Source organism: Beta vulgaris, chromosome 2 (assembly GCF_026745355.1).
Source record: "Beta vulgaris subsp. vulgaris cultivar EL10 chromosome 2, EL10.2, whole genome shotgun sequence".
Classification (NCBI taxonomy): Eukaryota; Viridiplantae; Streptophyta; class Magnoliopsida; order Caryophyllales; family Amaranthaceae; genus Beta; species Beta vulgaris.
In genome coordinates this window covers 56,887,054-56,912,795 of record NC_079203.1, presented here as the reverse complement: position 1 = coordinate 56,912,795, position 25,742 = coordinate 56,887,054, and the positions used below count along the sequence as shown (strand labels likewise).

The window sequence follows — 25,742 nt, the reverse complement described above, 5'->3', positions numbered from 1 at the left end:
CTCACAATGACATCAATAAATCAATAACCAAACTTAGACTAATCTAAACTAGGAAACATAATCACATCTAATTCCCAATTCACAACTTATCAACCTTTAACATTCTAATTCCATAATCCTTAATTCATAATCATAGCTCTAGATTGTAGAACTTAACTCACATACTAACAACAACAACAACAGACAACCACAAAGCGTCATCAACAACAGCGCATCACCACACCAACCATAACAGCAACAACGCCACTACAATCATCCTAACAACAAGAGAACAAAACCATCACCAACAACAACACATCACCACCACCAATAATAACACCAACAACAGTACCACATCAACAAAACAACAACATAACAGTAGCAATAATCCCAATAATAATCAACCACCGTATCTCCTTTCAATTAAACTATACTCCATACTTAAACTCCTAATCATAATCTGAAATTTAAAGGAAAAGAAACAAGAGGTGTATACCTCTGCTAAGATAGCAGCGAAGAAGAGTGTGACAGAGGGATGAGGGAGGGGTTTTGAAACTTCAGCAACAACGCAGCAACAAAAACAAACAATAGCAACTTAGATTTAATTTACAAAACTTTAAATCAGAATACTATGAAGACTAATGCCCTGATTTATAGTCGTTTCCGTAGAAAAAGCTAGTATGAAATTATGCTGAACTTTTGAGTGATAATATGTGTGTATTAAGTTCATTATATTATGTATAACATGCTGTCCTTAGGTACTTTAGTCATATTTTGTTGGTATTAGTCGTTTAATAGTGGCTCAAAGCATATAATCGAAGCTAGCAATAGAACGGTCATATGTATTGATTGTAGATTCTCTTATTGGATTAATGTATACACATGTATAAGTTTGTATGATTCATAATAGGGAATGATTTATATGGAGAAAGTAGCCTCATTTAGTCGACCAATGAGGTAATGAACTGTGCCCCATGGACTGGGAACCTTGGGGGTTCCATAGGGAAACCTGCCCATAGCTCTATGGAACGATAATCGGTAACCAGCTTAATTAGAAATAAGTGCAACGGAAGCCCTGGTTAACAAAACTCGGACCATTACCATGACATCATCTAATGGAAATTGGATGATATCGCGAGAAACAACGAACTTATATAGAGAAACACTTTTATACAACCAAACTGATAATATACAACCCTTATTCCTTATACTTACTAATTTACATACATAGCATCGACCAACTTAGTCGGATTACAGAAACTAGCTCTAAAAGGACATCTCACGAGCGTAAAGCTTAGAGTTTGAGATCAAAAGCTACACTTTAACATAACTACAGAGCATGCAACACTGCATATATATACAAGTCATCACTTGAGCACAGCAAAAGCAGAGACACGATCATAACGTCTTTAGAAACCTGCATCATCAGGAACTAGCTTAGTAAGCTAGTATGAAATTATGCTGAACTTTTGTCATATGCCATCTTTTTTTATAAGGTATAAATGTTTTGTCCATTTAATTTTTGATTGAAGTATTTGATGCATATACTATTTTAAACTTGTTTTAAATGGCAAGTTGGAATGAGATTTTAAAATGATTTGCTTTTGTAATTTTTTTATTCCATTAATTAGATCATTAAAGGTATTTTAGTCACTTTAAAAGAGGACACCACACCTCCTCCCTTGACTTATATAATAGAGATAGTTGATAGATGATGAATGGCCCAGAGGCCCCAGACGCCCAGTGGTCCGCGTGTGAGAAGTTAGTTAGCGGACCTGCTTTAAGTCTTGAGATGCATGCATCCAATATTTTAACTCTTGCATTTTCTTTTCACCAGCAATTGTTTCTCTTCTTGTCTTCCAGTCTCGTCTCTTTCACAGCAAACTACCAAACCTTAAACCTAGGGTTTCAAAATTCAAATTACTCCCAAGTCACTCTGTCAATTCTTTTTCACACCGACGAGCGATCTCTAGTTCTCTAAACCAGCCGACCGCCGCCCACGACGCCGACAACGACGCACTCGCACACTCGCACTCCCGCAGCCGGCAGCCCACTACTACTGACTGGAACTCTAGAATAGTGTAGGTAATTATTTTTCTTCCATTTTCCAATTTACGTAGTTATGTTTGGATTAATTACATAACGAATTATTGAAATGCTTGGATGAGTTGAAATTATTGAATGCATATTTGCTCATTGAAGTTTAATTTGGAATTCGGAGTAATGGTTATTGATGTTTAACTTGTTCAATTTAATCTATACTGATATATTTAGAGGAGTTCTTAAGCAAGGAACTACGCCACGTGGCGCTATCCATAGAGATTTTACTTTATGCAAACACACCTACAATAAAAAAATAGAAAATGCATTTTGGTGTTATATTTATAAAGTAAAATGTTTATAAATAAATACTATAATTACCCGGAGCATAGCCTGGATCTAAAAACTAGTTATTCATCATTACGTGTAATTTGTAAATAGTGATGCCAAGAAACTTGTTTAATTTTGAGTAAAGTTCTAAAGGATGAAAAGTTTGGAACATTAGCAACCAGAATGAAATCAAAAACTGATGGAATAACCAACAAAACACAATATAAAATGTCCACAAGAGGGGCATTAGTTGTTATGTCATATTTTTGGTAGTTGAGAGAAAAACTAAAGATGGTGATAAATCCATTTTCTTATTGGTTGTGTTTTCATAAAAAATAAGGCCTCTTGGCTCTTGTTGATTACGAGAGATGAATAAAATAAAATCTTTCTTTGTTGATAAATTAAAGTAAGGAAACAAAAGTTTCAATTAATACGGGGAAGGGGACGACTTTTTATGGGAAATGTGAAGAGAGAAATAATGCTAAGTATTGTTACTCTTGCCAAGCTATGAAATTGCCATTTTTGGCCCCCTAAAAATCAGAGGTTATGTTCCTTGTAACAGATTGGGCCGCTGTGAGCCGGGCCTACTTATTCCCGTAGTTATCGGTTGTAATTCCGAACTTGAATTGATGTATTTTATTTTTTAATCAATATAATTTGGTCCTTTTTTCTGTTTAACTTCTCATTGATTCCGAACCCACGCAGGTGAAAGCCGTGAAACCCTCGATCCGCCACTGATCCGAATTTAAGATAAGCTAATGGAAGTAAGAATTTGAAGGCTATAACATTTGGTGCATTTATGTTCTGCGGCTTGGGAATTCCAGTAGCTTTCTTGGTGGTCCATCATTTCCATGCAGCTGATCTCAAATCCAGTCCTGATCATGCTCTGCTTATACTTTGGGTTCGTGAATGCCACCCTTCCATATTGGACTTGAGCTTCTTTCACCCGTATTGCATTTTATGTATATTTCCTTGCTTTATCCACCTCTTGGAAGGGTTCAAATTCCTTTCTTGGTTGCTGCAGGCCACTCAGTGTCCCATGTCCCATTGCAATCTTGCTTTCCAGTTTTTCCAGGAAATATCCAGGGAGATGCTCTGTATGATTGCCTTTTCCTTTGACTCTTTAATTCACTTTTGTTGTTACTTGTTTTGGAGTGGGGACGGGTTGAATATATTTTGGAAGTATTGATCATTTCAGTACATTGATTGTGGGGTCTTTTGTGGCTCTCTAAGTACGTGAGGGGCTGAGGGCTGCAGGACGCGGACTACTGGGACTTTTTGCAGGTGAGATTTCTCTCTTTCTCTTTATCCCAGTATTCTCAAATCTCCATCTCTTTGAGTCACTTTCTAGGTCATGGACTTTTGGCTGCCGAATTGTAGCACCTAGCTTCTGTTGAATTTAGTCTGACGTTAGTTTGACGCATTCAGAGGTGGAAAAAAAATGTCTGTCTTCATGAGTTGTTACGAAGTTTCCAGTGATTCATGCTTTATAATTGACTCTCATAGGTGTTTAGCCATGCATAGCTCTAATTGGTATCATTTGAATGTTGTGTTGAGTATCTGTTCCAATCAGGGTTGAAAGGCATGAATGACGAGGTTATCATTAGGAAAGAGACATCTTGTCCTTTCTGGGAAATATTTAGTTCACTGCATTCTCTTTCCAAGAAATCATGGTTCCTCACCTGACTATCCTTGCCATATACACGGCAAAAGAAGGGATAACAGGGTAGCTAAAAGGCAGGTAGGCACCGTACACATGGTATTGATTTGCACAATTCTCACATGAAGTTGTTGGGTGTTTCTGTCATAACTAATCTATAATTTGGATTCTTTATTGGTAATGAAAGACACATGCTCTTTCTTCTGTGTTAAGATTGTCATTTGTGACTTTAGCAATATTCAAATTCTGTGAGGCTCTCAAGTTGGGCATCGGGAATGGCTATTAGAATTTTACGTAACGTTAACTTTGATTTATGTAATCAATGGGACTCTTTTCGATGTATCTTCTACTTGGTGGGCGGAGGAGGACGCAAAGTTTCTCCTCTGGGGTACCGCTATTTCAAATTCATGCCTATTTCCTCGTGTTAGGGAGCATTAGGCTTGTATGCTGTGTAGGCGATGCTGTATAACCCATCATTGGGGCTTTAAAAATGTGTAAATTGGTGTCTTCTTTGGTGTCATATTAATGTATAAGACTATCTAATGTACTCAGTGGGAGTTATCAAAATTATGTCCTATTTACAGTGCATATGGTCTAGGATATTCATTTATGCAGATTGAAAGGTCTTATGGGATTATAGTATTATACCCATGCCTGTTGTATGTGTATACTTTTTTCACAAATTATTGCCTCTGTTAGCAGGTAAAGTTGAGTCAGTAATGCCTATCCCTTGTTTGCTGCAGGAGTGTTTGTCTTTGCTCTTGGAGCAATTAGCTTGGGTGCTCCAGTTGGCTCAAAGTATGCGCAACAAGGGCCATGGTTAATCTTGTCAATAGAATTCTGCAAATGAATGACAGGTTGACCCTAAAATAATTTATGTCTAACAAAGTGAAAGAAAGCTGGCACTCCCTCCGTTTTTTTGATAGTTTAGTATATTGGCACTATTCATATTGACCACTTTGACCATCATTTGTGTTTTATACTTTCTCCGTTCTGAAGTAAGTGAAACACTTCTCTCTTTTATGTGAGTTTTTTGAGAGAAGTAATTCACTAATCTCAGAAGGAAGTATGTATTTTTGAAATATCAATTTTTTATATATTTTACAAATACACAATTAAAGATATTAATGCTCAAAGTTTTACACTAGCAAGTGTGAAAAGTCAAATATTAAATAAGAACGGAGGGAGCAACTTTAATTGGAGTTCAAATGTCAGCAGTTTCCAACTTTTAGAATTTGAATCTGGCTAAGTGCCTAGTACCTTTTTTTGGAAATATATATATCCGAGAGAATTATCCTTATGTTGAGAACTATCCTTAGAGCACCCACAAATGATGAGGTTGGTTCACCTTTCCTCATCCTTCTCTCTCCCTTCCTCCTCCTTATACCCGACATTCTACTAACTCTGCCTCAACCCTTATCTCAACCTTCCTTTTATTCCCACAACCTTTGTTGGTTCATCTGTTTGCCTTTCTTACTTTAACTACACGTCACCATGTACTTTCTTCCCTACCCAATTTATTTTATATTCTACACTCTCCCCACGGCTCCAAGTAAAGTAACACTATTTCAGTCGCTGAAATTCAAGGGCCAACTAAGGGGTTGGGCCAACACCCACCCCTTCTTCCCCAGGAAAACAACAATTGAAGTCTTTGGATTTAGATTTACAAGATAACCAGGACATTTTTTGGGACATTTAAGTTCTGAGTAAGGATGGCTGCAATGAAGCACTTCCTTGATTTTGAGCTTTACAAGAGAGGCCTTGCTAAATTGTATTGATGCCGGAAAGGCCTTGACTTTCATGGTAGAAGTACATTATGGCCTATGTGGGGCACATCATCATGGTTTAAGGATGAGATCACTGATCCATAGGTATGTTTTTTAAAGCAATATAAGAGTTTTAGAGGTTAGACCTACCAGTAGAGCTCCGACAACATAATGAAATACGTCATAAAGCTTTGGCCCTTTAGAGGTTGGACAATGGAAGCAATAAGAGCTATTCACCATTTATAGTTAGGGGGGCACTCCTATATTTTAATCATCACTGATTAGTTCTCAAAGTGGGTTGATTCTCAGGCCTGTAAATCATTAGCACTAGTACATTGGTTTATTTCCTGGAAGAAGGAATGTTGACCAAGTTTGGAAATCTTAGAATCTATAATTGTAGACCAAGCATCAGTATTTAGGCTCTATGAGTTCAATGAATATTTGGAGAAGTACTCCATCCAGAAGCTTCATTACTATGATAAGGTCAACGGGCAATTTGAATCTACAAACAATAGCTAAAGGGATTGCTAAAATGGCTAGGAGTTCACATGAATTGTTGCTTAATGGAGTATGGGTCTGCAGGACCTATAAGAGAGACGACAAGTGTGACCCTTTCCGTTTGGTGTCTGCTAGGAGCATAGGAGTGCTGGGAAGATGGAACTAAATTTTGATGAGGACATGAGCCATGGCTATTGAAGACATAGATGCTGGAATGACTAAACTAAAGATATAGGAAGGATAGAAGCTCAAATAATGAGAGTTGCCAAAGCCTGGAAAATAAAAGGGTGGTAAGAAAGATATGGTCTAGAAAATACTTCTCCAAGAGGCAAGCTATAGAACTTATTCCTTAGGCAAATGGTTGCCATAATGGGAAAGGACCTTTCTTAATTCACAAAGTAATGTCCAGAAATGCATATGCATTGAAAATATTGAGTGGTGCAATAAAATAAAGTGCATTAAATGACAAATTTTTGAAAAATACCATCCTACAATATGAGAACAACATAAAGATGATTCAAGCTTTATGAAAGTCTGCAGTTATGGAAATACTTAAATGTCCGATTGACTAAAGAACTCCTCTGAACATAACTAAAAAGATTCTTGAGTTTTCTAAATGCGGAGTGCTTTGGAGGCAAGGACTAATCAGCTATCAGTTTCTCCAAAGCTTTGCATACGCTAATCAGAGTTTACTCTGATCTTTCCTGTTTAGAAAAGATGAGTGAAGCTAGGAGATCTATGTTGCTGGCCAGTTGAGAAGCCCTTAGATTCTTTTGGGAAGGACTTAGTGCAGACTGCAGAGTCATGGATAGGACATGCAGGTTATATAGACATCGAAAAAGAACTTAGGGTGACTTGCTTGTAGAGAAGTGCTACTTCATGAATGTTGTTATAGTTTTGTCTACCGCTATGTGAAACCAATGAAGGGACATGTACTGCTTACATATACTGGACATACTAGCCAAACGTGATTAAATAAAAGAAAGATCACCTTCTACAGCTGATGCAGGCCTTAGTTTCTAAAAGCACGAGCATCATATACATTTATAATATAATTAATAAGAGATGCTGTTTTGAGTACAAAATATGCTCTAGATTTTATTGATAAGGTTTTTAGCTCCAATGGTGTGCGTTGCCTACGAGATTTACACACCTGCACCTAGGCTCCAGGCACCGTCCTTCTCACATAAGTGGACATGAAGCCTTTTTGGGTTTTTTTCTTTCAAGATCGACACTCACCGGATCCAATCTTCACAATTGCTGTATCAAATGACAAGATTTGTAGAACACGATGAATAGAGTATGTTTATAGCAACTTATCTTTCAGCTATTTTTTTCAATGCTTGTATGAGATGAAGAGTTTACATAGTATTAGAAAAGACTACCTATAAATTTGTAGATACTATTTCTGTAATCTTATATTCTTATTGTTTAATCGAACTTGTCATGCTTCGCCTATGCGTCAAGAGTTCTTGGAATTTCCAATGGTACTATACGGTACGCTTTGGCAGTTCTCACCAGCTGCTGCTGTCTTTGGTGCATCTTGGGTAGACTGGCAGCGAATTTTTGTGAAAATCAGGTAAGTTATCTGATTTTCTATACGCCATAGCATCATTGCTGTTTGTTTTCATTTGCTTTACACTTTTCTCATGAATTAAAACATGTTTTTATAATTTTTTAACCGCTTTAACAAGTTTTGCTTTCCCTTGCTACTGTGGCTGGAATTGGCTGCTGAAAGATTTGATATAAGACCTGGAAACATTTTTACTACTTTAAACCATTTGTAAGAGAGTTGGTGCACTGGCCACCTTTTGGGTATATAAGGGTCTAGAATGAAATGCTTATACTTTGGTTGGACAAGTAACTAGTAGAGCAGTTCTTTTTTGGTGGGGGGAGGGATGGTGTGTGGGTTCTGGAATGGATTTATACTTCAGAGTGCTGAATAGAATAATTAGAATGTGCTGGACTTGTTTCACCCAATTCACTAAAACTGCACCCTGGAGTTTCTACATTTCAATCTTAATTATTAAAATATGAATTCCGCCCAATGTTCTATATTTTGTGATGGTATTAATTTTTCTTTTTACAACCTGTCAAGTATAGCATTCAACTTTTCTTTATTACACTTTCAGGCCAACAGGATCTATTAATTATATGGTTTGCCTTCCAGCACCTGGCTCAATCATCGGGTCTTAGTTTGGGGCGTGGCCAATGCCACTTGATTGGGAGAGGCCATGGCAGGTAATATATGTGTTTCTATAAACTGTTCTTCTATCTGTTTCTTTATTTTCATTAAAGGTTATCAAGTTGATGTATGTGGAAGTTTCTCCAACTACGAGAAGCTCAAAACTGGTGGATATACGTGTGTGTATAGAGAAAGAACCCTTAGCTTCCTTAGTTTCGACTTTCTAGGTTGTCAGCATCTCAAGCAGACCAGACCTAGGCAAGAAAGCCGCTCGAGCGTCTATGACTGTATTCAAAAGAATTAACCCATACCAACCAGGGGGGGGGGGACGGGAAGAACTTCGTTTTCATGAGACTAGCAGAAAGCTGCGCTGAAAGAGCTTTTGAAGCAGGCTGATCAATGAGTGTGAAGAGCAACCTGATAAAATAAAAGAATTATTACGTTAATAGTCAAGACTCGCAAGGGTGTTCACGGTTTAATTTGGTGCAGTTTGGGGAATAGCCTAAGCCCTAAAGGCCCTAAACCAAATCACTATAAAAACAATCTGTATTTTCCAAACCAAACTACATCACAGGCTTAGGAACATGTCATAGAAGATGAGAGTTAGAAGATGAGAGAGGTGTTGTGGGGTCTGGATGGTATCCAGTATTGCTCTTCCTATTGCTCATTTGCTTGTGGCTACTTGATTAAGGCTCCGTTTGGTAGGGTGTAAAATATTGTTCATTAAAATGAGTTTTTCTTTTCCTCTCACTTTCCCTTGTATAGGTGAAAATCATTTTCCTTTCGAAAATAAGGGGAAATACATTTTCTTCCGCCCTCCTTAGCAACCTTTTTACTCTTCTCTTATCTATCCTCTCCCTTCCCTTTCCATTTCTCTTTTCCCATAGCTTTTTTACATCGAACCAAACAAAGGAAAATTAGCTTTGCAATTGAATTTTATATGAAAAATCATTTTACATTGAAAATGTTTTTCATCCAACCAAACGGAGCCTAAGTGGGCATATATTTGTGGAGTCTCTGTGATAATGAATGGTGATACTGGGTGTTGGAATTTTGTGGTGACATTGACTTTTTGTGGTTCAAGTTCAGGTTGACTATAGCGTGCACAAGGAACAAAAAGATCTATGGCAAAGAACCCTCATGGTTATAGTTGCTTTTGGTTTATGTGGTCTCAAAGCAATGTTGGTTTTCATGAATTTTTAGTACCTTAAATGAATCCGATACTTATATGCTATAATCTCCTCGTTTTGAATATTTATAACCCTGCGACAATTAGATAAATTCGTTAAGTTCCTATTTCATTTGTCTCGTTGACTTGTAGACAAGATCTGCAAAATAAAACCTGTAATTTTGAGCTGTTATTTTCTTATGAAGTGCATCTGCCTTGGGATATTTTCTCTGAGCACGTGCTTTAAATCTTTGAATTACTGCAAGCTGCACTTCTTTAGGAACTGAAGACGACTCTCGAGGATCTGTAGCACTGACATATACAGTTATGGTATCTCCGTCCGCTGCTGCCTTTACATCCACTGTTTGCGTCCATTGTTGCAATGAGTTTTTGTTTTTAAGTTAAAGCTTCTTGTTTTGGGCTGTTTTCCGAATTAAAGCAAGAGAAGGGGTCTTACGGGTAAAGTATGGAGCTCGTACTTCACCCCATTAGGCAACGCGGATGGCACTCCATTGGGCAGTTCAATTAGTGTATGAGGTAAAGGCAAGCCGTAGAAGAGGCAAATAAGCCCTGTTCAATAAGTATTGCCAGGAATTATAATTGTATTATAGTTATGTTGTCTCATTTCCTCAAAACATGCTAGCATAAGAAATGTTTGGTGAGTGGATATTACCTTAACATCTGCCTTCTGGTGCCGTTTCAAGGTTTCAGTGATGAGCCTTGTTGTTTCCTCAGGGGTTCTTGGTGGGGGCCTGGCTTCCTTCCATGCTTGTAGAAGCTTCTTATACTTGAAATATAAAATTTATATGAGACAGTCTCACAATTACTGTGAAATCGGGGTGACTACTCGATTTGTACGGATGACAATTTTTTTTGGTAGTAACTTTTAATATCTTGCAATAAATTAGCAAATGGCAATTATGGTTTTAGGTTGGGCTAGATCCAAGAGTGGGACATACTAATAGCAGGTAGAATTGTCTGTTTTTGGTCTGATCGTAAGTGCTCAAGCATCTGGTCTGGGTATTGTGAACTTTGAGGTTATATTACCTACTAGTTAGAATTAATTATTAAGAGCATGCTTACCAGTTAGATTGAGTTTTCTTTGAGGATGCAACATGCTTACTGACCCTTCAGCCTTCAGGTACCTAAAAATCAGAACATAAACATCAAAGCAACTATTCTATTTTCTTCATCTGATTATCAAGTATCCAAGATCCGTTTTGCATTCTAGGTGAGTTGAATTTCTGATGATCCGAATATTCAGCATTTTTGCTTTATTGAGTAAGAACCTTTGGAAGTGAAGGAATTGAAAAAGAATACACTTGCTTACCTGGGATGTGACCTCAAAGTGGAGGATATCATGAGCTAAGGCAGAAACTCTGACATTTTGGGCGGAAATGCCGTGGGGCCCAAGTGACTGCGACTCGGTGGTGGTAGGCTGGCAGCAATTCGTGTACAGAAATCTGAGGGAGTTTCCCATTCTTTGTTTTCTTTATCAATTCTGTTTGTGGGAAGTATGTGGTGTGTTTGGTGAAGAATGAATAGAGCTGTAAGAAGAAAAGAGAGGTAAAAAAAGGAGTTTAGGAGGTTGGAAGATAGTTAGATATAAGTATAATTTGTGGGCAAAGGAAGGAATCTGAGGACTGAGGAGGGTAGATATGAATATGATTGACTATTTGTTTAGATATTTTTTAATTGGCTGTCTGTTTAGATATTTTTTCTGTTACATTTTAAGTACAAATACTCTCCCCCATTAAATTGAAGGAAAATAAACTGTACTATATGATATTATGGGAGTGACATTGATGTTGTCACTTTGAGGAGCGTCAGCTTTATGATTTGGAGTCATTGATCATTGATGGCAGTAGAAATATAGTTATATACTCCTATTGTATTAAACATTTGATAGCACTTTCACAGGAGCCTTTGATCTATATTCTATTGTACTCCATAGTCCAGATGCTATAGAGTTCAGGGACCAAAGTTAGATTTTTTTTTTTTGAAATGCTGCATTAGAATCCAGAGAGTTGGTTTGAATTTATTAAATTTTTGTCTAACTTGGTTCAAATTGTTTTTCAATATGGTTTTGTTAAATCTCCGAAAAAACATATGCATGACGGATCTTGTTAGAATTGTTTGACAAATATAATTTCTTATATTTGGTAATTGGTAAACAGAATCAAGAAGTTGTTGTCTAGTGTGATATGATTCTAATTTGCCGAAATTCATAGTTTTACTACATGATATTGTTGACTAATTTGTGCCATTTGTTTTGTGAAGTTGCTCAGGGATGCTACCTCTACCTCTCATTTATCCAAATCTATGACGTATTAAATGTACATGGTATGTACTTAGTCTTATTAATCTAATAGTTGGCTTTTTTATGTGGTTCACCAATAGTAATGGTAAGCTTTTCTGTCAAGAAGTTCTAATGTTCTTTGTAGCTAAAGCCTAAGATGATAGTGCTGGAGCCTGTATATGTGTTTGGTAAGTGTAGACGAATAAGACGATTTACATGATATTACCTTCATTTTTTTTTTATACTTCTAACATTTTTAATTGACATACGACTTAGACCATTGATATCGTAAACGATTAATTACAAAAAATTAGAATTAAAGAATATTTTAAATGTATATATTAGATGAGTTCAACAACATTTTTAGTAAAAAAATAGGGTTGAAGTGATGTATGTGAAAAGTGTAAAAAGTCATAATGGTACAAGTAAAATAGAACAACGGTGAGTATTCAATGAGTGTTGCATGTTGTACAACATTTGGGCTTCTCTGACTACTTTTTTTGTCTTTCATTTACGCTGCTTCCTTCAAAGTTGAGGAATTCCATTTTTGTTCTTATCTGCACCAAGCAGTTTTCTATCTTCCTTCACGTCGGTTTTTTCTCCATTCCCATGGCTCTTCTGCATTATTTGAAGCCCATAGCCCAACTCGCTTAGCCCGTGCCTCTTTTTCCCACTGTTGTGATGATCATTATTCATTATGAATGTTCTGAGTAGTTGAATTTTGTCGATATTTGCTTAATAATTAACTTTATGATGATTTACTTACATTAGCTAATTCTGGACGGTGGTCATAGGCTGTGTAGTGCCATGCAAATCCTTTCTTCAGCATCATTTCCTGTTACAATAGCCCGTTTGGTAAGAAGCCATGAATGGTGGGAATGGTAATGCTTTATACTGTAAATTAGTATAGAAGTTTTCATGTCAATGACCATTGAAATGAAACAATAGTCACAATGCTTGGGAAGGTAATACACTAGTCTTAATAGAATTGCTATAAATGGGGAACCAAGAAATGCATGCTGGGAGAAACGAAGAACATGGATATAATTTTCTGTGAAAAGTGTTATAAGATTGCCGTGGAATATATTGGTGAGGAAGTGTGAAGTACCTGTGCAAATATGCCAGCAGTACACATCCCCTACATAACGACCATAGCGGTCTTCTTCATAGACAAGAACCCGTAGGCTTTTCCCTTCAACAAGGTTAGCTAGCTCCTCTTTCGCCTGCTTCCCGTATGGCATTGCACTCTCAGGTGCATCTATTCCCCTAAATTGGTATGCAAGACATTAAAAGCTGTTAGATAGAGCTCAAGTTCTTTTTAGAGGAGACTTGTCATGAATTTCTAGTACCTTAATCGAATCCGATACTTTTTGGCTAGAATTTCCTCATTATCAATATTAAGAACCCTGTGACAATTAGAAAAATTCACTCAGTTGCTATTTGATGAAACAGTCTTTTTCAGATCACTTGCTTCTACAGTTCTACCTCTAGATAAGATTCGAAAAGAAACCTGTAATTTTGATCAGTTATCTTCTTATGGAGTGCATCAGCCTTGGGATAATTTTTCTCAGCAGTGCTTTTGACCTTTCAATTGCTGCAACGTGCACTTCTTTAGGAACTGAACATGACTCTCGAGGATCTGTAGTACTTACATACACGGTTTATGTATCGCCATCCGCTACTGCCTTTACATCACCTGTTTCCATCCATTGTTTAAAAGAAATTTTCATTTTCAAGCTAAAGCTTCCTACTTTTTGCTATTTACCAATTCAAAGCAAGAGTAAGACAAAGGTCTTACGGGGCAAAGTGTGGAGCTCGTACTTGGAGGGTTCGACGAGCTCATGTGGTAGAGGCAGGGCGTAGAAGGCAAGTAAACCCTGCTCAAGAAGTACCACCCAGAATTATGACTATTTTCTAGTATGCTGACTCATTTTTTCAGAATATTCTAGTGGAAGAACAATTATGGTGTTTTGAAAATCACCTCGACATCTGCCTTTTGGTGCCGTTTCAACGTTTGCAATGACAAACCTTGATGTTTCCTCCGGGGTTTTTGGTGGGGGTTTGGCTTCCTTCCATGCCTGTAGAAGCTTCTTATACCTGAAATATGAAACCTAGTAAGAGATAGGCTCATAAATAACTTACTCTACTATAAGATCGAGTGTGACTTCTCAATTTGTACGGATGACTCCTTTTACTAATCAGAGATTAACCTTTTAATGTCACACAAAAACTTAGCGAAGGACCAGTATGGTTTTAGGCTGGGTTTGCATACAATTGCTGTCGGAACTAATATCAGGTAAACTTCTAATTTTGGTCAAATTTGATTGTTCAAGCATAGTCAAAATTAAGAGCATGATTACCAGTTAGATTGAGCTTTCTTGGAGGATACAACATGCTTAGTGAGCCCTTCAGGTACCTGGAAAATCAGAACTTGAACATCAATCCAATTACTCCATTTCCTTCATCTGATCATATAGGATCCGATATTGGCTTTTCATCCTAGCTGAGTTGACTTTTTTTTACTAGTTTTTGAAGACCCCAATTCTCAGATTTTGCTTGATATAAAGAAAATTCAAAATATGTGAAGTTCAAGGAATTGGAAAAGAAGTTTTTTACCTGGGATGTGACCTCAAACTGGAGGATATCATGAGCTAGGGCCGAAACTCCGACATTTTGGGTGGATGCACTTTGGGGCTCAAGCGACTGCGACTCAGTGGTGGTAGGCTGGTAGCAATGCTTGTGCAAAAATCTGAGGGCGTTTCCCATCCTTTGTTTTTTATATCAGGTAAGGCCTTTGTTTATGGGAATATGGCGTGCTTGGGGAACAATGAGTAGAGCTAAACTCTAAAGAAGAAAAGGGAGGCAAAAATGAGTAGGTTGGAAGAGAGATACTTGTAATTTGTGGGAATATGGCGTGTTTTAATTGTTACTTCTTAGTTTGGATTTTGTTTGCTTTGACATTACAAATCCACATCAGCCTCTTTTAATCGTGTATTTTTTATTTTTTTATGGGACGTTGTAACTTTGAGGAGTGTACTAAGGAGCCAAAGGTTAGTATCTATTATATGAAAATTTTGTGAAATATTAGAGTCCGTTTGGTATCACTTTAAGTTTTTAATTTTTGTTTTTTTGAATATAAAAGTTATATGATATAAGGGCTATAATATACTTAAAATTAGTTGTACTTATACTAAACATGTTAATTTTGAAAATTAACAATAAAAAACTGGAATTATTTATTCTGGTTTTTTTGTTTTTGTTTTTGATTTTCATTTTCATAAAAACTGAAAACGAGAAATATAAAACGATAATGAACGAGCTCCTAGGGCCTGTTCGTTATCGTTTTTTGTTTACAGTTTTCAATTTTTTTTTGAAAACTAAAAATCAAAAATTGGAAACCAGAAAAATTGGTTTTTACTTTTTAGTTCTCAGTTTTTAAAATCATCGTGTTCGCAATAAATTTGACTAATTTTTTATTCATTTTAGGACATATATCATATGACTTTTGAAAATCAAAAAACAAAAAACAAAAAATTACAATAATATCGAACGGGCTCTTATATTTTGGTTTTCACTTTTAAATACAACAACTTAGTAAATTTTTTTTTTTTGAAGAAAACATAACTACCTTTTTTTTGACGGGAGAAAACATAACTACCTACTATCAAGTTTCTTTAGCAATGGACCATTCATGCCCCGTACCTCACATAATTAGTAATATTGAATTGAAGACCAAAATAGTCCACATTGGGCATTTAGCAACAGATAATTGCATCTCACCAAAAGTTTACCTAATTTGGATTAGCAATTACTCTCCCTGTTTCATTTTAGCTTTTTACGCATGTCAATGTAAGAATTTGAGGATATATCTCTAGTTTTGTATTTGTAAAAATTATAAAAAGTATATATTAATAAAATATATATTAAGATGAATCTGACAAGATCTTACATAATTATGTTTTCATTCATGTATAAATCACAAACGAGGGTTAACGTGCAATTTATGAATAGTGTAAAATATCAAAGTGTAGTAATTAAAAAGAAACGGAGGTAGTATATCGGTTGATCATTTTGCAAGAGTTTCTAAAGCCGAGGAATTGTAAATAATGCATGGGGCTTATGAATTGGGGATAATTATATTTTCATTAATTTTGTACGAGAATTTTGAATTAGGGGCCAAATTTTGTGAATCATAGTTTAAAATTAGGATTAGGGGATAATACTTCACTCTTGGATTGACATTTGTTAGTGTCACTCAAACAAAAACTCGATGATAAGCAATTATTCTTTTTAAAACAAAGAGAACCTATTAGGTAATTGTTTTTCAAAGTTATAATTCAATTTAGTTCAGTTCAATTCAGTTCAGTTTAGTTGTTTTATGCCAAAGAGAACATATCCTCAATTTATTAGATATGATGCAAATCATGATATTTTATTTTTGTTTGTGTTTTACGTCATGTATCTTATGATGCTCTTTCTAATTTTTAGTGTAGTTTTTTTTGCTTTTTGCGTTCATTTTTCCATTTTTTATCCCTTTTAATATATTAAAACATATCTTTTATGTACCATTTTTTTGAGAAATAATGTTTATAATTTCTGACAATTTAATAGCTTATATTTTTATTTTTCTTCGAGATATAAAAAAACTATTAAAAATCACAAAAATGAATAAAAACATAAAAAGAACATTCATATATCATTTAAAGATCATACTGATTACAAAAGAACATGTGCATATAAGAGTTGAGAAACAAAAAATCTATAAAGAATCACAAAAATGAATGAAAACATTAAAAGAACAGGAAGGTATCAAACAAAGAACATCATGATGACTATAAATGAACATGTACATATAAAACTTGGAAAACAAGATACTATTAATAATCACAAATATAAATAAAAACATTAGAAGAGCACGGAAATATTAAACAAAGAACATCATACTTAATATAAAAGAACGTGTGCATATAAGACTTAGCTTGAGAAACAAAAAACTATAAAAAAAATACGAGAAGAACATGAATATCATAGTAATTGTAATAAGCAAATCACTTATATTGTTACATGCAATATATCATTTTTTTTTATTTTTTTTAATTAATTTATCATGCATGACATGTGTTATGTCAAAAACAAAAGAAAATCACCCCATGTGTTCTTTCATTATTTCAATTTGTTGTCAGATTTTAATGCATTATGATTGTTTTGTTTGATTTTCATTCATGATTAAGATGCCATTATGTAATCGGTCTTTCGATGTTTGATCTAATCCTTATTCATGTAATGGGTCATGCATCTTGGGCTTCTTGGCAATGATGCCTTTAAACCATTGATAAAACACAGCAAATTAACAAAAAAGAAATTTTATGTGGTGTGTTTGGTGAAGAATGAATAGAGCTGTAAGAAGAAAAGAGAGGTAAAAAAAGGAGTTTAGGAGGTTGGAAGATAGTTAGATATAAGTATAATTTGTGGGCAAAGGAAGGAATCTGAGGACTGAGGAGGGTAGATATGAATATGATTGACTATTTGTTTAGATATTTTTTAATTGGCTGTCTGTTTAGATATTTTTTCTGTTACATTTTAAGTACAAATACTCTCCCCCATTAAATTGAAGGAAAATAAACTGTACTATATGATATTATGGGAGTGACATTGATGTTGTCACTTTGAGGAGCGTCAGCTTTATGATTTGGAGTCATTGATCATTGATGGCAGTAGAAATATAGTTATATACTCCTATTGTATTAAACATTTGATAGCACTTTCACAGGAGCCTTTGATCTATATTCTATTGTACTCCATAGTCCAGATGCTATAGAGTTCAGGGACCAAAGTTAGATTTTTTTTTTTTGAAATGCTGCATTAGAATCCAGAGAGTTGGTTTGAATTTATTAAATTTTTGTCTAACTTGGTTCAAATTGTTTTTCAATATGGTTTTGTTAAATCTCCGAAAAAACATATGCATGACGGATCTTGTTAGAATTGTTTGACAAATATAATTTCTTATATTTGGTAATTGGTAAACAGAATCAAGAAGTTGTTGTCTAGTGTGATATGATTCTAATTTGCCGAAATTCATAGTTTTACTACATGATATTGTTGACTAATTTGTGCCATTTGTTTTGTGAAGTTGCTCAGGGATGCTACCTCTACCTCTCATTTATCCAAATCTATGACGTATTAAATGTACATGGTATGTACTTAGTCTTATTAATCTAATAGTTGGCTTTTTTATGTGGTTCACCAATAGTAATGGTAAGCTTTTCTGTCAAGAAGTTCTAATGTTCTTTGTTAGCTAAAGCCTAAGATGATAGTGCTGGAGCCTGTATATGTGTTTGGTAAGTGTAGACGAATAAGACGATTTACATGATATTACCTTCATTTTTTTTTTATACTTCTAACATTTTTAATTGACATACGACTTAGACCATTGATATCGTAAACGATTAATTACAAAAAATTAGAATTAAAGAATATTTTAAATGTATATATTAGATGAGTTCAACAACATTTTTAGTAAAAAAATAGGGTTGAAGTGATGTATGTGAAAAGTGTAAAAAGTCATAATGGTACAAGTAAAATAGAACAACGGTGAGTATTCAATGAGTGTTGCATGTTGTACAACATTTGGCTTCTCTGACTACTTTTTTTGTCTTCATTTACGCTGCTTCCTTCAAAGTTGAGGAATTCCATTTTTGTTCTTATCTGCACAAGCAGTTTTCTATCTTCCTTCACGTCGGTTTTTTCTCCATTCCCATGGCTCTTCTGCATTATTTGAAGCCCATAGCCCAACTCGCTTAGCCCGTGCCTCTTTTTCCCACTGTTGTTGATGATCATTATTCATTATGAATGTTCTGAGTAGTTGAATTTTGTCGATATTTGCTTAATAATTAACTTTATGATGATTTACTTACATTAGCTAATTCTGGACGGTGGTCATAGGCTGTGTAGTGCCATGCAAATCCTTTCTTCAGCATCATTTCCTGTTACAATAGCCCGTTTGGTAAGAGGCCATGAATGGTGGGAATGGTAATGCTTTATACTGTAAATTAGTATAGAAGTTTTCATGTCAATGACCATTGAAATGAAACAATAGTCACAATGCTTGGGAAGGTAATACACTAGTCTTAATAGAATTGCTATAAATGGGGAACCAAGAAATGCATGCTGGGAGAAACGAAGAACATGGATATAATTTTCTGTGAAAAGTGTTATAAGATTTGCCGTGGAATATATTGGTGAGGAAGTGTGAAGTACCTGTGCAAATATGCCATTGCAGTACACATCCCCTACATAACGACCATAGCGGTCTTCTTCATAGACAAGAACCCGTAGGCTTTTCCCTTCAACAAGGTTAGCTAGCTCCTCTTTCGCCTGCTTCCCGTATGGCATTGCACTCTCAGGTGCATCTATTCCCCTAAATTGGTATGCAAGACATTAAAAGCTGTTAGATAGAGCTCAAGTTCTTTTTAGAGGAGACTTGTCATGAATTTCTAGTACCTTAATCGAATCCGATACTTTTTGGCTAGAATTTCCTCATTATCAATATTAAGAACCCTGTGACAATTAGAAAAATTCACTCAGTTGCTATTTGATGAAACAGTCTTTTTCAGATCACTTGCTTCTACAGTTCTACCTCTAGATAAGATTCGAAAAGAAACCTGTAATTTTGATCAGTTATCTTCTTATGGAGTGCATCAGCCTTGGGATAATTTTTCTCAGCACGTGCTTTTGACCTTTCAATTGCTGCAACGTGCACTTCTTTAGGAACTGAACATGACTCTCGAGGATCTGTAGTACTTACATACACGGTTATGGTATCGCCATCCGCTACTGCCTTTACATCCACCTGTTTCCATCCATTGTTAAAAAGAAATTTTCATTTTCAAGCTAAAGCTTCCTACTTTTTGCTATTTACCAATTCAAAGCAAGAGTAAGACAAAGGGTCTTACGGGCAAAGTGTGGAGCTCGTACTTGGAGGGTTCGACGAGCTCATGTGGTAGAGGCAGGGCGTAGAAGGCAAGTAAACCCTGCTCAAGAAGTACCACCCAGAATTATGACTATTTTCTAGTATGCTGACTCATTTTTTCAGAATATTCTAGTGGAAGAACAATTATGGTGTTTGAAAATCACCTCGACATCTGCCTTTTGGTGCCGTTTCAACGTTGCAATGACAAACCTTGATGTTTCCTCCGGGGTTTTTGGTGGGGGTTTGGCTTCCTTCCATGCCTGTAGAAGCTTCTTATACCTGAAATATGAAACCTAGTAAGAGATAGGCTCATAAATAACTTACTCTACTATAAGATCGAGTGTGACTTCTCAATTTGTACGGATGACTCCTTTTACTAATCAGAGATTAACCTTTTAATGTCACACAAAAACTTAGCGAAGGACCAGTATGGTTTTAGGCTGGGTTTGCATACAATTGTCTGTCGGAACTAATATCAGGTAAACTTCTAATTTTGGTCAAATTTGATTGTTCAAGCATAGTCAAAATTAAGAGCATGATTACCAGTTAGATTGAGCTTTCTTGGAGGATACAACATGCTTAGTGAGCCCTTCAGGTACCTGGAAAATCAGAACTTGAACATCAATCCAATTACTCCATTTCCTTCATCTGATCATATAGGATCCGATATTGGCTTTTCATCCTAGCTGAGTTGACTTTTTTTTACTAGTTTTTGAAGACCCCAATTCTCAGATTTTGCTTGATATAAAGAAAATTCAAAATATGTGAAGTTCAAGGAATTGGAAAAGAAGTTTTTTACCTGGGATGTGACCTCAAACTGGAGGATATCATGAGCTAGGGCCGAAACTCCGACATTTTGGGTGGATGCACTTTGGGGCTCAAGCGACTGCGACTCAGTGGTGGTAGGCTGGTAGCAATGCTTGTGCAAAAATCTGAGGGCGTTTCCCATCCTTTGTTTTTTATATCAGGTAAGGCCTTTGTTTATGGGAATATGGCGTGCTTGGGGAACAATGAGTAGAGCTAAACTCTAAAGAAGAAAAGGGAGGCAAAAATGAGTAGGTTGGAAGAGAGATACTTGTAATTTGTGGGAATATGGCGTGTTTTAATTGTTACTTCTTAGTTTGGATTTTGTTTGCTTTGACATTACAAATCCACATCAGCCTCTTTTAATCGTGTATTTTTTATTTTTTTATGGGACGTTGTAACTTTGAGGAGTGTACTAAGGAGCCAAAGGTTAGTATCTATTATATGAAAATTTTGTGAAATATTAGAGTCCGTTTGGTATCACTTTAAGTTTTTAATTTTTTTTTTTTGAATATAAAAGTTATATGATATAAGGGCTATAATATACTTAAAATTAGTTGTACTTATACTAAACATGTTAATTTTGAAAATTAACAATAAAAAACTGGAATTATTTATTCTGGTTTTTTTGTTTTTGTTTTTGATTTTCATTTTCATAAAAACTGAAAACGAGAAATATAAAACGATAATGAACGAGCTCCTAGGGCCTGTTCGTTATCGTTTTTTGTTTACAGTTTTCAATTTTTTTTTGAAAACTAAAAATCAAAAATTGGAAACCAGAAAAATTGGTTTTTACTTTTTAGTTCTCAGTTTTTAAAATCATCGTGTTCGCAATAAATTTGACTAATTTTTTATTCATTTTAGGACATATATCATATGACTTTTGAAAATCAAAAAACAAAAACAAAAAATTACAATAATATCGAACGGGCTCTTATATTTTGGTTTTCACTTTTAAATACAACAACTTAGTAAATTTTTTTTTTTTGAAGAAAACATAACTACCTTTTTTTTGACGGGAGAAAACATAACTACCTACTATCAAGTTTCTTTAGCAATGGACCATTCATGCCCCGTACCTCACATAATTAGTAATATTGAATTGAAGACCAAAATAGTCCACATTGGGCATTTAGCAACAGATAATTGCATCTCACCAAAAGTTTACCTAATTTGGATTAGCAATTACTCTCCCTGTTTCATTTTAGCTTTTTACGCATGTCAATGTAAGAATTTGAGGATATATCTCTAGTTTTGTATTTGTAAAAATTATAAAAAGTATATATTAATAAAATATATATTAAGATGAATCTGACAAGATCTTACATAATTATGTTTTCATTCATGTATAAATCACAAACGAGGGTTAACGTGCAATTTATGAATAGTGTAAAATATCAAAGTGTAGTAATTAAAAAGAAACGGAGGTAGTATATCGGTTGATCATTTTGCAAGAGTTTCTAAAGCCGAGGAATTGTAAATAATGCATGGGGCTTATGAATTGGGGATAATTATATTTTCATTAATTTTGTACGAGAATTTTGAATTAGGGGCCAAATTTTGTGAATCATAGTTTAAAATTAGGATTGGGGATAATACTTCACTCTTGGATTGACATTTGTTAGTGTCACTCAAACAAAAACTCGATGATAAGCAATTATTCTTTTTAAAACAAAGAGAACCTATTAGGTAATTGTTTTTCAAAGTTATAATTCAATTTAGTTCAGTTCAATTCAGTTCAGTTTAGTTGTTTTATGCCAAAGAGAACATATCCTCAATTTATTAGATATGATGCAAATCATGATATTTTATTTTTGTTTGTGTTTTACGTCATGTATCTTATGATGCTCTTTCTAATTTTTAGTGTAGTTTTTTTTGCTTTTTGCGTTCATTTTTCCATTTTTTATCCCTTTTAATATATTAAAACATATCTTTTATGTACCATTTTTTGTGAGAAATAATGTTTATAATTTTTCTGACAATTTAATAGCTTATATTTTTATTTTTCTTCGAGATATAAAAAAACTATTAAAAATCACAAAAATGAATAAAAACATAAAAAGAACATTCATATATCATTTAAAGATCATACTGATTACAAAAGAACATGTGCATATAAGAGTTGAGAAACAAAAAATCTATAAAGAATCACAAAAATGAATGAAAACATTAAAAGAACAGGAAGGTATCAAACAAAGAACATCATGATGACTATAAATGAACATGTACATATAAAACTTGGAAAACAAGATACTATTAATAATCACAAATATAAATAAAAACATTAGAAGAGCACGGAAATATTAAACAAAGAACATCATACTTAATATAAAAGAACGTGTGCATATAAGACTTAGCTTGAGAAACAAAAAACTATAAAAAAAATACGAGAAGAACATGAATATCATAGTAATTGTAATAACATCAGCAAATCACTTATATTGTTACATGCAATATATCATTTTTTTTTATTTTTTTTAATTAATTTATCATGCATGACATGTGTTATGTCAAAAACAAAAGAAAATCACCCCATGTGTTCTTTCATTATTTCAATTTGTTGTCAGATTTTAATGCATTATGATTGTTTTGTTTGATTTTCATTCATGATTAAGATGCCATTATGTAATCGGTCTTTCGATGTTTGATCTAATCCTTATTCATGTAATGGGTCATGCATCTTGGGCTTCTTGGCAATGATGCCTTTAAACCATTGATAAAACACAGCAAATTAACAAAAAAGAAATTTGATAGTTATGTGTCATTTTGTAAATCTTATTGCTTCATATCTGGGTGTATATACATCACTATGTACACGGGTGCATGCTCCACGCATTGAAATAAAATGGGCTAAAAATCATTCCTTTAATTCCTCCACCTTAATTGATACTTTTCCAACATACTTTAAAAACATAATTAGTGGGGACTAAACCATGAACATGATGCAATCGGGACCAAATAACCCATAGCAATTTAGTCCAATCCTCTTCTTAGGAAATAATCATTGATCAATAAAGACATTTAGTAATAGTTGATGTTGTTCCCCCTTATGTAGGGCATAAGAGCCTATCACTTCCCAGCATCGCCACGATTGCAGTCCATATAGGTAAAGAATAAAGATGATGTCTTCCTTTTTTCTGTGGCAGAAGGATTAACGGTGAATTCTTCTCATTTTGCTTTTTGCCACACCAAAAGGGTTTTGTTCTATGCACACGGCAGTAGGTTCTGTTTCCTTTGGAAAAGTGAGCACACACGTTTTCTTTTTCTTTTTCTTTTTTTGCTTTTTTCCGGAAACATTGCCTCTCACAGGTAAATAAATGAAAGTAGTCGAAAAGCTGATTCTACAAAGACATTACAAAAAAAACATATTCAACGAAAACAACTAATAGAAACAATTTGATACATGGTCAAACTAATATAAGATGTTAATAGTGTGAGTCAAACTCAGAATTTAGAATAAATAAATCTCGAGCTAAAATTTCTCAAGTTCAATTTTGACCAAATATGTCTCAATTAACTCACCGACTACCTCGTGCCATTAGCATCTTTATTGGATTTAGGTTATTACTTTTGATAGTATTAAATCAAGTGTTTAGTGGTTAAATTCGACTCGCTAACGTGTTGAGTCGTGCTCATTTGAATTAAGTTTTGACCAAGTTGATCTCAAACTACTCGCGAGCTATCTTATCTCATCGACATTTCAAAGTCCATGAATTTGATATGGATTACATTTAAGTCATAAATTGCTTGTGATGTTCCCTTGTACTCCATGATAAAAACGCGTAATAGAGTAACCACCTAAAATAAAAGTCCAAAAGGCAGGAATAAAATGAGTTATCCTCTTTACTTAAAGTTGTATTTATCAAAACCAAGAAAGAAGAATCTAATGCCCCACCGTAGGCTTCAGTGCTTGATGGTCATATATAAGTGCAGGTATGATTATAAGGCCTAAACAAACACAAAAACAGGAGCATAATTTTCCAATCTTGCTTTTAAAGTTTTAAGGCTTGTATATTTGCTATCCATCAAATATGACAAATGTAAGTATTCATCTTCTATGAGATTTACAACCATTTTCTTTCTTCCCTTTTCCTTTCTTGTAGTTAGCTTGTTAATTTTCTTGAATCTAAATAAACATAATTATTTTGGCTAAATTTCTTAATAGATGGTTGAGCTGAGGGTCGGATTGCATTGTGATGAATGCATCAAGAAAATATTGAAGGCCATCAAAAAGATTGAAGGTAAGGGTGCATAACCTAATGGTTAATCATCATATTCATTTAGTTGACATAGATATACATAGGAAGTTGAAGTTGTTATTGAGCAACGGAAATCTTTTGATGTTGCTTAGTTGACAAAAACACTGGAAAACTTGTTCTTCTAATCCACTAGATCAGAGAGTTGCTCCTAATTTTATTGGTTGCAAGTTCACAACATTGTTTTCGAGGTCAAGCTTTATTAATCTTCACCTATATTCATGTATAATCATGGTAGTTTATTTTCAAAACATCAACTTAACATCTTTCAAACACATATATAATGGTAAACGGATGCATTGCTGGAATTGGAGATCGTTTCGAATAAAAATAAAGAGAAAGGGAATGGTTTACATATCTTTTTATATCATTTCTGTTACTTGATTATACTTGTTAACTTGTTTATGACATTGATTCTTCTCCCTTGTTTTTCTTGTTGAAGATATTGAAACCTACAACGTCGACACACGGCTAAACAAAGTCACAGTGACAGGGAATGTAACAGAGGAGGAGGTGATACGAGTGATACATAAAATTGGGAAGACAGCAACCACTTGGGATGATCGTCAACAGCTCAACAATTTTGCAGCTGCAGGATAAATGTGATGTTATTTCTGCATTTTGTGAGGACCCTGGAATTTTTTCTCATAGCATAAATGGAATATTATTACTAGTATATAGTCAAAATACTCTATTTTGATTTTTTATTTGTTGCTTAATGATAATTAAGTGTAATTCAAGTCAGATTTATGTTGATGGTTGATGCCATCGTTTTCATGGTGTTCTTA

General features: G+C 34.6%; 3 protein-coding genes, 1 long non-coding RNA gene and 1 pseudogene across 10 annotated transcripts; 2 read left to right on the top strand and 3 right to left on the bottom strand.

Moving 5' to 3' along the window:
- The first annotated feature begins 1,781 nt into the window (after positions 1-1,781).
- Positions 1,782-24,738, top strand: LOC104905939 (uncharacterized). 5 transcript variants are annotated; one of them, XM_057392853.1, is made up of 9 exons: positions 1,782-2,058; positions 3,062-3,250; positions 3,374-3,446; positions 3,583-3,633; positions 4,753-4,807; positions 7,741-7,852; positions 8,406-8,514; positions 18,056-18,118; positions 24,632-24,738. In XM_057392853.1, the coding sequence occupies exons 2-7, from the start codon at positions 3,149-3,151 to the stop codon at positions 8,421-8,423; spliced, it is 411 nt and encodes a 136-aa protein (XP_057248836.1). In that variant the 5' UTR covers positions 1,782-2,058; positions 3,062-3,148; the 3' UTR covers positions 8,424-8,514; positions 18,056-18,118; positions 24,632-24,738. The 5 variants fall into 5 exon arrangements, with proteins under 5 accessions (XP_057248836.1, XP_057248833.1, XP_057248834.1 ...); XM_057392850.1 differs by lacking the exon at positions 18,056-18,118 and adding an exon at positions 11,907-11,969 and having other exon boundaries at positions 24,632-24,709; XM_057392851.1 differs by lacking the exons at positions 18,056-18,118; positions 24,632-24,738 and adding exons at positions 11,907-11,969; positions 12,697-13,420.
- Positions 9,863-10,538, bottom strand: LOC130590423 (uncharacterized). Its single transcript, XR_008968389.1, has 2 exons — positions 10,300-10,538; positions 9,863-10,196 (listed from the first exon to the last, which is right to left on the bottom strand). It is a non-coding gene; the product is annotated as an uncharacterized LOC130590423 (long non-coding RNA).
- Positions 12,815-16,486, bottom strand: LOC125495062 (staphylococcal-like nuclease CAN2; annotated as a pseudogene).
- LOC104905941 (staphylococcal-like nuclease CAN2) lies at positions 18,386-21,086 on the bottom strand. 3 transcript variants are annotated; one of them, XM_010694603.4, is made up of 9 exons: positions 20,694-21,086; positions 20,438-20,493; positions 20,059-20,173; positions 19,878-19,955; positions 19,587-19,774; positions 19,426-19,482; positions 19,183-19,342; positions 18,840-18,908; positions 18,386-18,745 (listed from the first exon to the last, which is right to left on the bottom strand). In XM_010694603.4, exons 1-9 carry the CDS (start codon positions 20,841-20,843, stop codon positions 18,647-18,649), a joined length of 972 nt encoding a protein of 323 aa, XP_010692905.2. In that variant the 5' UTR covers positions 20,844-21,086; the 3' UTR covers positions 18,386-18,646. The 3 variants fall into 3 exon arrangements, with proteins under 3 accessions (XP_010692905.2, XP_010692903.2, XP_048495625.1); XM_010694601.4 differs by having other exon boundaries at positions 18,840-19,342; XM_048639668.2 differs by having other exon boundaries at positions 18,386-19,342.
- LOC109133520 (copper transport protein ATX1) lies at positions 24,632-25,731 on the top strand. Its single transcript, XM_010694598.3, has 3 exons — positions 24,632-24,738; positions 24,864-24,939; positions 25,397-25,731. Exons 1-3 carry the CDS (start codon positions 24,730-24,732, stop codon positions 25,552-25,554), a joined length of 243 nt encoding a protein of 80 aa, XP_010692900.1. The 5' UTR covers positions 24,632-24,729; the 3' UTR covers positions 25,555-25,731.
- The last annotated feature ends 11 nt before the right edge of the window (positions 25,732-25,742 follow it).

Coding starts and splice junctions, on each gene's coding strand:
- LOC109133520 (XM_010694598.3), top strand. Junction 24,940..25,396: donor GGCCATCAAAAAGATTGAAG/GTAAGGGTGCAT, acceptor TTCTTGTTGAAG/ATATTGAAACCTACAACGTC.
- LOC104905941 (XM_048639668.2), bottom strand. CDS start 20,843: ATGGGAAACGCCCTCAGATTTTTGCACAAGCATTGCTACCAGCCTACC. Junction 19,775..19,877: donor ACGAGCTCCACACTTTGCCC/GTAAGACCCTTT, acceptor GGATGGAAACAG/GTGGATGTAAAGGCAGTAGC. Junction 19,343..19,425: donor AAGTATCGGATTCGATTAAG/GTACTAGAAATT, acceptor ATACCAATTTAG/GGGAATAGATGCACCTGAGA.
- LOC104905939 (XM_057392853.1), top strand. CDS start 3,149: ATGTTCTGCGGCTTGGGAATTCCAGTAGCTTTCTTGGTGGTCCATCAT. Junction 3,251..3,373: donor ATGCTCTGCTTATACTTTGG/GTTCGTGAATGC, acceptor TGGTTGCTGCAG/GCCACTCAGTGTCCCATGTC. Junction 3,447..3,582: donor AATATCCAGGGAGATGCTCT/GTATGATTGCCT, acceptor TGGCTCTCTAAG/TACGTGAGGGGCTGAGGGCT.